The sequence below is a fragment of the Limanda limanda genome, chromosome 14 (genome assembly GCF_963576545.1).
Source record: "Limanda limanda chromosome 14, fLimLim1.1, whole genome shotgun sequence".
NCBI lineage: Eukaryota > Metazoa > Chordata > Actinopteri > Pleuronectiformes > Pleuronectidae > Limanda > Limanda limanda.
In genome coordinates this window covers 3,913,126-3,925,623 of record NC_083649.1, presented here as the reverse complement: position 1 = coordinate 3,925,623, position 12,498 = coordinate 3,913,126, and the positions used below count along the sequence as shown (strand labels likewise).

General features: G+C 40.1%; 1 protein-coding gene across 1 annotated transcript in view; it reads right to left on the bottom strand.

Moving 5' to 3' along the window:
* Positions 1–12,498, bottom strand: part of clip2 (CAP-GLY domain containing linker protein 2) — a 31,812-nt gene that overhangs the window by 8,290 nt on the left and 11,024 nt on the right. The window contains exons 3-9 of the mRNA XM_061086580.1: positions 11,126–11,250; positions 10,177–10,390; positions 7,859–8,056; positions 7,661–7,764; positions 6,944–7,004; positions 3,090–3,140; positions 1,460–1,840 (exon numbers count right to left, since the gene is read on the bottom strand). Coding sequence (XP_060942563.1) covers positions 1,460–1,840; positions 3,090–3,140; positions 6,944–7,004; positions 7,661–7,764; positions 7,859–8,056; positions 10,177–10,390; positions 11,126–11,250 — 1,134 coding nt within the window. The remainder of the gene's footprint in view (positions 1–1,459; positions 1,841–3,089; positions 3,141–6,943; positions 7,005–7,660; positions 7,765–7,858; positions 8,057–10,176; positions 10,391–11,125; positions 11,251–12,498) is intronic.

Genomic DNA, 12,498 nt, shown 5'->3' with positions numbered 1-12,498 from the left:
TATTACGTTTTTACTGATGCTTCTATTTTGTTAAAAAGTGAGATATGGCAAAACTCCCCAGATGTGGAACTAATGTCTTATCTCATCTTATGTTATTCTGTCTTCTAATCGTATATGATCATAGTGTATCATATGGTGTATTTTGTTATTGTATCATATCCTATGTGTAATCCAATTTGCAGACACATAAACTGTACATATACTTTATAGTCTTTATATTTCCTTATGTTAAATTATATGTTTTACTTGTTTATAATGTTTTAACTGATGCTTCTATTTTGTTAAAAAGAGATATATGGCAAAACATCCCTAACGTGGAACTAATATCTTATCGCATGTTATTTTGTCTTATCTAATCGTATATTATCTTATCTTATGTGATCATATTGTATCTTATGGTGTATTTTTGTTATTGTATCAAATCTTATGTTAATGCATCTCATTGAATTTGTGTAATTTGGTACTGATCCAAATATAAATCTGGACCCAGTGAATTTAAATATGTTTTCTAAAGGGACCATGAACGTCTGAACTTTACAATTTTTTTGTATGTGCAATCCAATTTGCAGACACATATTCTGTACATATACTTTATAGTCTATATATTTGCTTATGTAAAATTTTATGTTTCACTTCTTTTTTACGTTTTTACTGATGCTTCTATTTTGTTAAAAAGTGATATATGGCAAAACTTCCCAGATGTGGAACTAATATCTAATCGCATCTTATGTTATTCTGTCTTATCTAATCGTATATTATCTGATCTTATGTGATCATATTGTATCTTATGGTGTATTTTTGTTATTGTATCATATCTTATGTTAATGCATCTCATTGAATTTGTGTAATTTGGTGCTGATCCAAATATAAATCTGGACCCAGTGAATTTAAATAAGTTTTCTAAAGGGACCGTGAACGTCTGAACTTTACAGGAAGAAAAGTTTTGTTGGACACTTTGAATCCCTCTTTTCAATATTTCAATATTTTTGTATGTGCAATCCAATTTGCAGACACATAAGCTGTACATATACTTTATAGTCTTTATATTTGCTTATGTAAAATTTTATGTTTCACTTCTTTTTTACGTTTTTACTGATGCTTCTATTTTGTAAAAAAGTGAGATATGGACAAACTCGCCTGATGTGGAACTAATGTCTTATCGCATCTTATGTTATTCTGTCTCATCTAATCGAACATTATCTGATCTTATGTGATCATATTGTATCTTATGGTGTTTTTTGTTATTGTATCATATCTTGTGTTAATGCATCTCATTGAGTTTGTGTAATTTGGTGCTGATCCAAATATAAATCTGGACCCAGTGAATTTAAATGTGTTTCATAACCGTGTGACCTTCTAGTTTCTGTATTTCAAACATCAGTGAACACACACGTGACTCATTCACAGAACTAAACCTCCTGCTGTTGTTTGTATTGGACGGAGAGAAACCAGCAGATACCTTCCAGGTGTCCATCATGTCCACGTTCTCCTTGTTGGCCTGTTGGACTTTCTGCTTCAGCTCACTGATCTCCTGGATCTGTTTCTGCACCCCGGTCTTCAGGGACTCCACCTCCTGCTGGCTGGCTGCTAACTCCGTCTGGTGCTTCTCCTTCAGCTCGCTGCTCTCCTTGTGGTGCTCGCGTCCGGCCGACAGCAGCTGCTGGCGGAGGAGGACGGTCTCGGGCTCGGTGGCGTCCGTGGCGTCCCCGTCGCCGGGCGGCTGCGAGCTGGAGTCGCACCCCCCTCCCAGCTGGGCCTGGAGGGTCTTGATGTCCGCTCTCCTGAGGGCGAGCTCCTCCTCCAGCTGCACGATGCGACTCTGCTCCTCCACCGTGGTTTGCTGGTGACAAAGAGAGGAACACCCGTCACTGCACAGCGGGAGAACCTGCAACAGAACGGCGTCAGTCCAAAGGGAAAAGGTGACAGTGGAAATTAAAGAGAAAACGGAAAATCAAACAGGAAACGATCTGAAGGTTGTCGCGAGGACTGAAGACACAATCCAGTGCAGTCAGTGGAAAAACAACACAAACATACGTGGACAGCGACACGTTGTCTCTGGCTCCTGAGATACGAGAAGACACAAGGACTAACACATGAGAAGATGTATTTTAAAATTGTTATATTTTAAATAAACTAAATACTTGTTTTGTGGCTGTACAAATTAAAGGACACATAATCCTATTTGATTTTCATTTGATGACTGTTGCTTTGATTAATATTGCTGTATTTATATAAGAACAAAAAAGTCATGTGACTCATTTGATGGAAGAAGACACAATGACATACACATGAGTGCAAATATCTTAAATTCTCACATTTGAAATAAACTAAATACTTGTTTTGTGGGTGTACAAATTAAACAGGACACATAATTGAATCAGATTTTCATCTAAAAACTGTTCCTATGATTAAAATTGTTGTATTTATATAAGAACCAACAAATGTGACTCATTTGATGGAATGTGTTAAAGTCACTGTATCTGTTTTCATCTGAACTGATGAAGCCGAGGATCAACGTGTCTCTGTCCAAATATTTGAGCGGCTCAGAGTTTGTGCACAGACGTGGAAGATGAGAGGAGAGCACAGCAATTCTCTGATCATCTACAAGCAGCCAAGCAAATATAATAAAGCTCCGTGTATAGACACTGCACACACACACACACACACACACACACACACACACACACACACACACACACACACACACACACACACACACACACACACACACACACACACACACACACACACACACACACAGACACACATCTGCAAACATCCTGCACACACTCCAATCCCAATCAAAATGAAAAAAGAAGAGATTAAGGAGGAGGACCTGCTGCACAGTGCACAGATGTTAATTCCAAACCATCTGGGGAAACACTCGGGAGCAGAACCTCGGAGTCGCTGCTCGACTCGAATCAGAGACGTTCAGATCACAGCACAGCACACAGGAGTGAGAGAGTCGGAGAGGATTGTCTACGCTGGGTTAATGTCCTGGACAGCAAGAAGATCGATTTGAAGTGGAGAATTGAGATAGCTCGGGCGGGCGGATCAAAGCCAAGAACAAGATCAAATCTGTTTTTCACCTTGGTTCTCTTACCCAACCTCAAGGCTGCTGCAGCGTGAGAGCATCGACCCTGTGGGCAGAATCAGACCTTCACTGCATGTGGGAATCTCAGAGTGCTTTGTTATCGCTCATGATGGCTGCGAATTCGGCTCGTTCGGCTTTGATTTGGTGAAACTGTTATTGAGGAGGCGTTGAGGGACGTTCACCCCCCTGTAGAAACACCAGGGGGCGTGATTTTCAAACTGTTACGAGTCCGGGCATCTGAGCAGTGCAGCTGGCAGCGGATCCCAAAAACGGCAACTTTTTGTTTATGATAAAAACAAAAAGACAATCAACAGCAGCTACGGCAACAGAAGACGTGAGAAGCTGAAGCAGCCGATGACGCTGCGGAGGTCGAGGTGATGATGCAACACAGGGGTCATGAGGGGGGGGCGACACCACCAGGGAGGGGAGGGAGCAGATTTAAGTCTGAGTGCATGAATGATTTGCATGATTTGCATGTTTCTAACCTTGTGGAAGTTAAATAAACATCTATCCCTAACCCTTACCCTATATATTTAATAGTATGTGATATAGAAAAGTTTCTTATTTCAACAAATCCAATGAAAAGACAATAAACTGATCATAGTATCGTCTGTGCAGCCTGAAGCCGTAAAGCATCGTCCTTTCTAATTTCTTTATTTAGTTTACTTATTTTTATTCAAGATATTTCTTTGATAGGAGAAAAGCTCTGGAGGTGAAAATAGTCCTGAAAACAAATTCACTGTTTCTTCCTAATTGAGCAGAATCTGCTCAAACCAGCAGATTTCAGCCGTCTTGAATTATTCAGACTTTATTTCTTTATTTCTTTAAAAGACTCTGAGCAGAGTTTACTGGTCACAGGAGCCATTTTTTAAAAGATTCATGTTTTCAGAAAGAACCACGAGCTGCACAGAGCGGCTGAGGAAATCTGTGAGTACAGACTGATGAGTTTATTTTTCTCTTTCATACGATTTGTTGAAATAAAACTGTAAAACCTGAATATTAAAGATATTTAAAATGTTTAATCTTTTGATAAAAACAGCCTATATAATGTCATAGATAAATACAAATGAATTTATCTTATTTCTGTGTCTGTAGCATCAGAACAGACGTTGATCCAGATTTTTTATATATTATTAGAATTTATTTAGAACTTTTGCAGAACCCGACTGATATAGATTTTGGGTGCAGGTGTTGATAAAAACACACATATACATAATTTAACAATGAACCCTAAAATGTGATTATGTAAAAAAAGGTGTGATATGAATTTATATCATTATATAAAAATAACCAACATACGTAGAACTTGAATCAAGAAAATGAACATAGTTTAACGTAAAATGCAAATGTAAATTAACATATTGCATTATCTTTTATTCTGTATAGTTTTGTTCATTTATTTTATGTGTTTCAGATCGGTTGGGCTCTAAACGAGGATTTTAAATGATTCTTTATGTCTCTAGTTTGCTTTGACAGGTTGAGTTTGACTTTGACCTGTGTTAAAGTTATAAATGTGAGATGTTAAAGTTCTAAATGTGAGTTTCTTTTCCATCAACACAGAAGCAGCCGGATGCAGAACCACACAGAACAGCAGCTGCAGGCAGACACATGGGCCGGGGCTCTGTTTACCCTCCTCCTCTCTAAGTCTTTGTGAAGAGCCTCTGCTCTCGACTTTTCAAGATACAGACTCTGCTCAAGCCGACGGATATGGGCATGTTCCATTTTCGTCTGTGTCTACAGGGAGAGACAGAGAGAGAGAGAGAGAGACTCAAAGGGAGAGAGGACCCGTGAAGACCGGAGGGGAAATGGATTGAGATCACAACAACCGTCAACAGAGGATGAAGCGTCGTGGACGGCGAGAACCCAGTGGATCACGTGATGGGAAGATGTGAGGAAGAGGAGGGGCTAACCTCAGAACCCACTGAGAGAGGTCGATTTCAGACCCTCAACTCTTTTTTAAAGTTATCGTCTATGTGATAATGGTGAAAAACTACGGAGCTCCAGCAACCAACTGCTTTAAAGATGTTATAAACATTCACTTACGTTTTCTTTCACTGAAATATGAATTTCCTACGACAACAAGGTTTTGTTTTCACACTTAATCGGAAAGATTACGCAATTAACCACACAACAGATTCCCGATGAAACTCGATGGAAGGATTTAGTTTGGGTCAGCGAAGAACCGCTTTGATTTTGGTGTGTATCCGGACAAAGGATCAGATCCAGGGTTATTTTATTATATCATATCTCATATATATCATATCTCCCAATTCTCAACTAAATTCTGTGTTACATTAACACACATAACATAACACTATATTGCATATTGCACATCCCCATTTCTCTCCTGCTTTGCATTTTACTTTTTATTTAACTTTTTATATCTTGTATATATCTGTTTTGCATTTTACTCTTTATTTAACTTTTATGTCATGTATATATATTTGTTTTATATACAATTATTTATTTCTTATGTGAAGTAGTTATTGTGTTTCTATGCTTTATGTTAAATGTATGCACCTTTTTACCAGAGAAAATTCCAGGTAGGTGTAAACCTACTTGGCAATAAATCCTTTCTGATTCTGATTCTGATTCTGATATTTTATTTTATATGATAGTTATGCTTGGGACGGTGCCACAGACAGTAAAGCAAGATTTTTTTGTATGATTTTCTAAAAACTCTCATGAAGGATGAGACATGAGCCAAGAAATAACTCATTAAATATTTGCTGTGGATCCTTTACAACTGTTGGATAAGGTGTTTCTTGAAATTTCTTTCCACTGATTTCCGAGGGAACAATCAATGAGAAGACTTATTGCTATTTGGGACTTAGTTAATTGGAGATTTTAAACTGACTATAGGAGTGTGGGTGTGAATCGTTGTCCAGGGGCCACTCCACCCTCACAGGATAAGCAGCCTGATGATGGATGTGCAAAATCCAGAGGTAGCAGATTTTAACTGTGGCACAATGGGGGGTTAGGATTGTTTTCAGCCGCTGATCGGTAACAATCTGAGGAAATTGTGGATCCAGAGGAGGAATAAACAGTTTGTGTGTTTTTAGAACTAAATCCAAACGGTAAATGATGGATTTGCTGCAGAATTTAAAGGCTTTGCTGCAGATCTGATCTCTACTGGTTGTGTTTTCATGGGATTCACAAACCATGGAGAATATATCACTGTGCAAAGCCTCCGTGCAGCTGGAACATTCTGCAGGAATTCACTGCAGGCGACTGCATGTGTAGTTTCCTTAGGATAATCTGTCTCCTCCTGTCCTGCTCTCGTTTTAGCGGTAAGAGATTTCCCTTCACTGCAGAATGTGGAATCACAAGCGTGTGTTTGTCGGTGCAAACGTCCGGCGGCTAAGTGCAGCGGCCGACCAGATGCGTATTAAGAAATCACCAAATTAGATTTACCTTCCATCCAGCTTCTTTCTCTCCCGGGACAGACGCTCTACTTTATCTAATGGATTCCAGACTTTCCTGCCCGGCTTAAAAATTGGATGCGAGTTCACGGGAGTCAGCAATTTATTTGTGGGTTTCTTAAAGCCTCACAGTTTGTTTGAATTCGGTCCCAAAAACATGCAGAGACTGAAAGGCTGTCAATCAAGTGCTCGGGGGGGTTCGAGTCCACATCATCTTCCCAAACACACATCTGCTCTGCATGTTTAAACACATGAGACATTTTGTCTTTTTGTCTCCAGGGTTTGAATTATACCGCCGATGCCTTTCTGTGTTATTACAGCGTTAAAAAACAGAAACTACTGAGAAAATTGAATGTGAATTAGTGAGATTAAAACACACATGTTGGATTATTGATGGATTATAGATTGAAATCCAGCTGGTGATTACCTCCAGGTCTCCTTTGGTGATGCACTCCTCCTCCACTCTGAACTGCAGGTCCTCAACTTTCCTGTGAATTTAAGACGTTTCAGATGAGGATCAGTTCTGTTCTGTTGACTAATCCTTCATTTGTGTCTTCACCTGCTCTGACTGTTCATATTGAAAATGGATTTTTCCAAACTTTACTGATCCTAACCCCACCACCTCCCGGACGTGATGTCATGAGGAGGAAGGAGCAAAGAAAAACACGATGTAAACCAGAGTCATGTGACAACCAATCTGTAAAATAATGATTTCTAGTGATAAGAAACAAAACAGAATCGAGTCTGGATGAGAGATAGATGCAGTGAACACAGCCTGTCGTTTGAGGTGAAGTCTTAACTGTCATTAATCGTCTGTGCAGCTGTGACGGGTCATGAAGGACACGTACAGGACATCGTGTTCCTGCCAAATATCAACAAGCTGTTCCTCCAACTCAGATTTCAAATCCTAAATATCAAACATGGAATTGTCAAGGTGGCGTCAGGAGTTTAAATAACAGACGACCAAATAATATTGGCCGACAAACAGACTAAATATCCAAATCAGATTTCTCTTCAGATTCTCTGGGGTTAAATTCCTTTAGTCTGAACTCAACCTGGACTCAGACTCTGCACACATGAAGAAAACTAAAGGCACATTTTCCAAAGTGTTGAAATATTCCTTTTAGATATGAGTGATTTTTACCTTTTCTCTTCTTCAAGCTGATTGGTCAGTTCCAGCTTATCTTTCTGTGTGCTGGCCAGTAAGGCTTTGACCTGCTGGAGGGTGCTCTCATTCTCTGTTACATACTGTGGACAGAAGGAGATCAAACATCTTAAACCTAACAACAGGAGTGTAATCCAGTGTTCTGTGACTGTATGAATCCCTGGAGGAGTGAGGTACCTGCACGTGTTGGGTCTTGAGGACGCTCAGCTCCTTCTCCACCTCACAGATGTGACTCGTGGCCTTGGCCACCTCGCCTCGCTCCAGGTCGCGCTCGGCCAGCAGCTGCTCGATGTGCTGCTGCTTCTCCTTCAGAGCCTCCTGCAGCGCCGTGGTGCCCGAGATCTTCCGGGCGTAGCGGGACGACGTCTCCGTCAACTTGATGAGGAAAGAGAGAAAAACTGTCAGGGAACGCAGGAGAGGAGAGGAGGAATATTTAAAGGGTAAAAGAAGGGGAGGAAAATAAAGGGAAGGAAGGAATTCAGAGATATTGAGGTCCATATGGTCAAGGAAATATAAAAGTGAGTAGGACACAAATGAGTCCTTTTCTGTGATCTCATGATTTCTGATGATGAAAATAATTTTTCTGTGAATCTCACTAAACAAAGTTTTGCTTTAATTTGATCAGATTCATTATTTCATGATCATCTAAAGGCAAAATCAGTAGATGTGTCACAGTAAAACTAATAAAACCTCATTTCACTGTCACACAGGCATAACAAATGTTATCAAACTATATGAAAATAGCTCCTACACTCATTAATAATGATTTTATACTTGAATATCCATTTATGGACATATGGGCGATGTATGTAAGTGCTGTTGAAAAAATATAATAATAATGATAATAATAATAATAACTGTCATTCATATACCACATTTAATACATATAATTAAGGTCAAAGTGCTTCACAAAATAAACAAAAAACTTGGGAAGCAGAGCATCACATTTGTAAATACAGCTGCAATATCTTATTTGGCCACTAGAGTTCGCTCTTTTAAAAGGATTGCAGCCTGATGCATGAGATTCATTAAGTTTGAATCATCATTCATCAACAGCAGAAATACATGTAAATCACTGAAGTAATTCTTGATTTTCTTTTCAGCTCCAATAAGAACTGGATTTTATTGATATTTCAGAATCTTTAAGTTACAGAACCTCACTTGTCGTCTTGGTTTAAACGGTTTTAAACGTCTGATGTGAATATAATCTTTTGTAAACCACTGTTTCTGTGCCTGACAGCTAGTGACGCTGGCTTCTCTCCTGATGAAGGCACCAGATCGTTGTGACTGACAGGAGTTTCCTGCGTGACCAGCCTGATAAATCCCGGAGGATCTGTCGGTGCCACTGCCAACAATCAGGCAAAGTGAAGGGGAGTGTCCTCGGGTCCGAGACCTGGCTCGCAAACTACAAGCTCCGATCGATGTGAGATGTCTTGATCACTTCAGTTTGTTGCTGAGCATCAGTTAAAGACATTAATCTCAGAGACGCAGCGTTGTTTCTCCTTCGGCTGCAGATTTCAGACGGTGAATCAGAGACGGAGGCAGAAGAGCAGATCTGCAACCTGCTGCAGATCCAGAAGCTCAGAGAGAAGAACAAGGAACATGTTCATCATTCACCTCTGTTCAGATCTGAAGAGCGAAGATTTAACCTGATGAAACTGAAAACTTTTAAATATCTGTCTCCAATCAGGTTCAGGTGTTTTTTCTTATACTTTTTAACTATGAAAAGTCAAAGAATTCAAATCTCCAAAATTCTTGGTTGGTTTCTACGTTTCATGTCCAATATTTGCAGTTTCAACTGCTTTCGATTAATTCCATTTACTCCACCAGGGAGGTTGTGTTCTCCTTTTGTTTGTCAGCAGGATTACGCAAAAACTACACAATGGATTTCAATGAAACTCGGAAGTAGGATGTGTCATAAGTCAGGGAAAAGTGGATGTGCATCTGACTCAGGAAGCGAATCCAGGAATTCACACAATTCATTCGACCTATGACATCACTCTCAACAGATTCTGAATGAAAGGTACGAGCGTGAGAGTGATGCTGAAGCAGGAGATCTGACTGTCTTCATGGAAGGTAACAACTTTGTGGCTTTGAGCGTTCATGTGGCAAATGGAGCTGAAAGTTAGAGAACTACCATTACTAGAGTATTAGTATAGCTTTAGCCCTGAAGGAGGTTTCCAGAAATCTAGTTTACTTCCTCACTCACCTTCCTTCAGACAAACGCTTATTCACTTTTTGGCAAAGATTCAGATGAGATCATCAAAATCTCTGTCATGTCAGTACGGTAACTTTGAACCAGCTGCCATGAATCTTTACAACAGCCTGGTTTTGACCAAAGTCTATAAAAACTCTTGCTACTAGCGACTGGAATGTGTGAATATGAGATTTGTGGTTTTCCAGGAACATTTCTTTGCAGTGACCTTCGCTGGTGACCTCACGGTTCCCCAACCTGCTGCCTGTGAACAACACGTTATCCGGAGCAGCCGTCTTACCAGTCCGGCTCGGCTCGGCCGCCCGCCCACGGAGGAAGCCACCGAGCTGACGGAGCTGATGGAGGAGCTGCTGGGGCTGTGGACCAGAGAGGAAACGCCCATGGCCATGCGCTTGCTCTTCTTGGCCTTGGCCGGGCTGGTGGAGGGGAAGCCGATGCGGATCACCTTGTGGATCGGAGCGAAGAGGCCGAACTTCTGAAGACACTGAAAGTATCTGGAGAGGAAAGAGAGGAAGAGGGTCAGAGAGGAAGACCTGAACACGGAGCTGATTTATAAGAATATCATATAGAATATATATATCTCCTGCAATCGAGATTTGACTTTTAATTTGGGGTTTTAACATTTTTTATTGGATAGAGTATTTAAAGTGTTTATAAAGGTATTTCAGTTTCAAACAGGTGTACAGCTTCTCTGGGTTTCTCATTTAATTGTCCTCAGATTAACTTTAAATCCTATTTGTGAAGGTTAGAAACTTTGGAAAAACTAGACTCAATCTTTGGTATATACTATAAAACAGGACTGCATCTGGATTTGGATTTCTACATGAAGAGCGTCAGTGACTTGGCCACTTGGACAACTTTTTATTTCCATTCTTGGCTCTATATTTCCAGCAGCGCTCCAAAATGTCTGTGAACCGACAATATTTCACCCGTTTTAAACAGTTTCCCACGTCGGCCAGGAGACAGAATGTTGTCAGACGCTGAAAAATGTGTGTGAATCCTGGAGGGTGAATTATCGCAAATCATAAATAACCATAAATGTGATAAACATCATGAAGAAACAAGCAGGACCAGTGGGATTTCATGGACGAACACATGAAAAGACGAAGGAGTCGATGTCCTTTTAGGGGCAAAAGCAAAGGAATTTGGAGAGTTTGAACCGTGTGTGTGTGTTTGTGTGTGTGTCTCTGTGTGTGTGTGTGTGTGTGTGTGTGTGTGTGTGTGTGTACCTTGTACCAGCTACTGCCCCATCGTTCTTCCCCAGGGGCTCGTCCAGCTCCACCCCGCACCACTCCCCCTTGGCGAAGTCCGTCTCTCCCATGTAGCGGATGACCCCCATCTTCGATCCTCCCACCTGGAGACAGAGAGAGAAACACACTCGACTGTCAACATTCATAAAAACAAACAAAAACAAAACAGAAACAATTAAATCACATTAAGCTGCTGATGAGGAATAATCAACACTGATTCTTAAATCATGTTTCAGCTGCTTGAGGATCATTCTCACAGTGGGTGTGGTGAAAACTTTACTTTGACAATAGTTTGTTTTAAGAAACCCCATTTCCCATGATCCTCTTTGCTTCTGTAACCATGACGATGCTGCATGGATCACATGTGTGATGACGTCATCGCCCATAACTTGTTGCATACATAATAATAGTGATGTATATGTATGGATCATTTACTATATACTGCTATTGTATTGGTATAATTACTATCATATATAAATATATATTATGTTATATTATATACTATATATGCTGTACTATTTTTATATACTGTCTAACAATAACATTACCGTCATATCATCAGTACTATTACCATCATCTTGCCACTGCACCTTATCTACCTATTTATCTTGTGTTTCTGTTTTTATTCTTTCTACCTCAATATTTTTTATTTTATTCTATTGTATTTTATTGTATTCAAATATACCGGCTGCTATGACGACTTATCTATCTATTTCCTTCCAAAAATAAGTGAGATATGTTTTTGTATTTTGAAATAATCTCTCTGTTATGTAGTTTTCCACAAAAGACATTTATTAACTAACAAGTTTGCAGAATAATGTTCAGAGTTAAATGAGCTGGTGTGAAAGTGGCAGAAACATCAGTGTGTGGATATGACACATGTGTTTGTCATAGATTGCTAAAGTGATGTGTGAGTGTTGTGTGTCTTGATGTGCCTGAGGGAAACTCGTCTTGAGTGTTGGTCATGTGACTAACAGTGCGTTGTTGTAAAGTGTCCCTCATGATGTTTCACCCGATGAGCCTCACCCCCCCACTCCCCCTCTAAAGTATCTTTATAGAGTTTCTTGAAATATGTGAATCATCAGCGCTTGCTCATAAAAGTCAAGGTGCCACATCTGCAGTTGACACATTTTCCCAGTCAGACTCAGTCAGTCAGTTTCCTGTTAGGAAGTTTAAATACACACACCCCCACACACACACACACACACACACACACACACACACACACAAACACACGCACACACACACACACACGCACACACTTGGGTCAAGGAGCATGCAAAGCTGACTAATGCATCTGCTGAATGTCGTCCACACATGGTGACCACATGCATGAGACGCAGATTCATCAA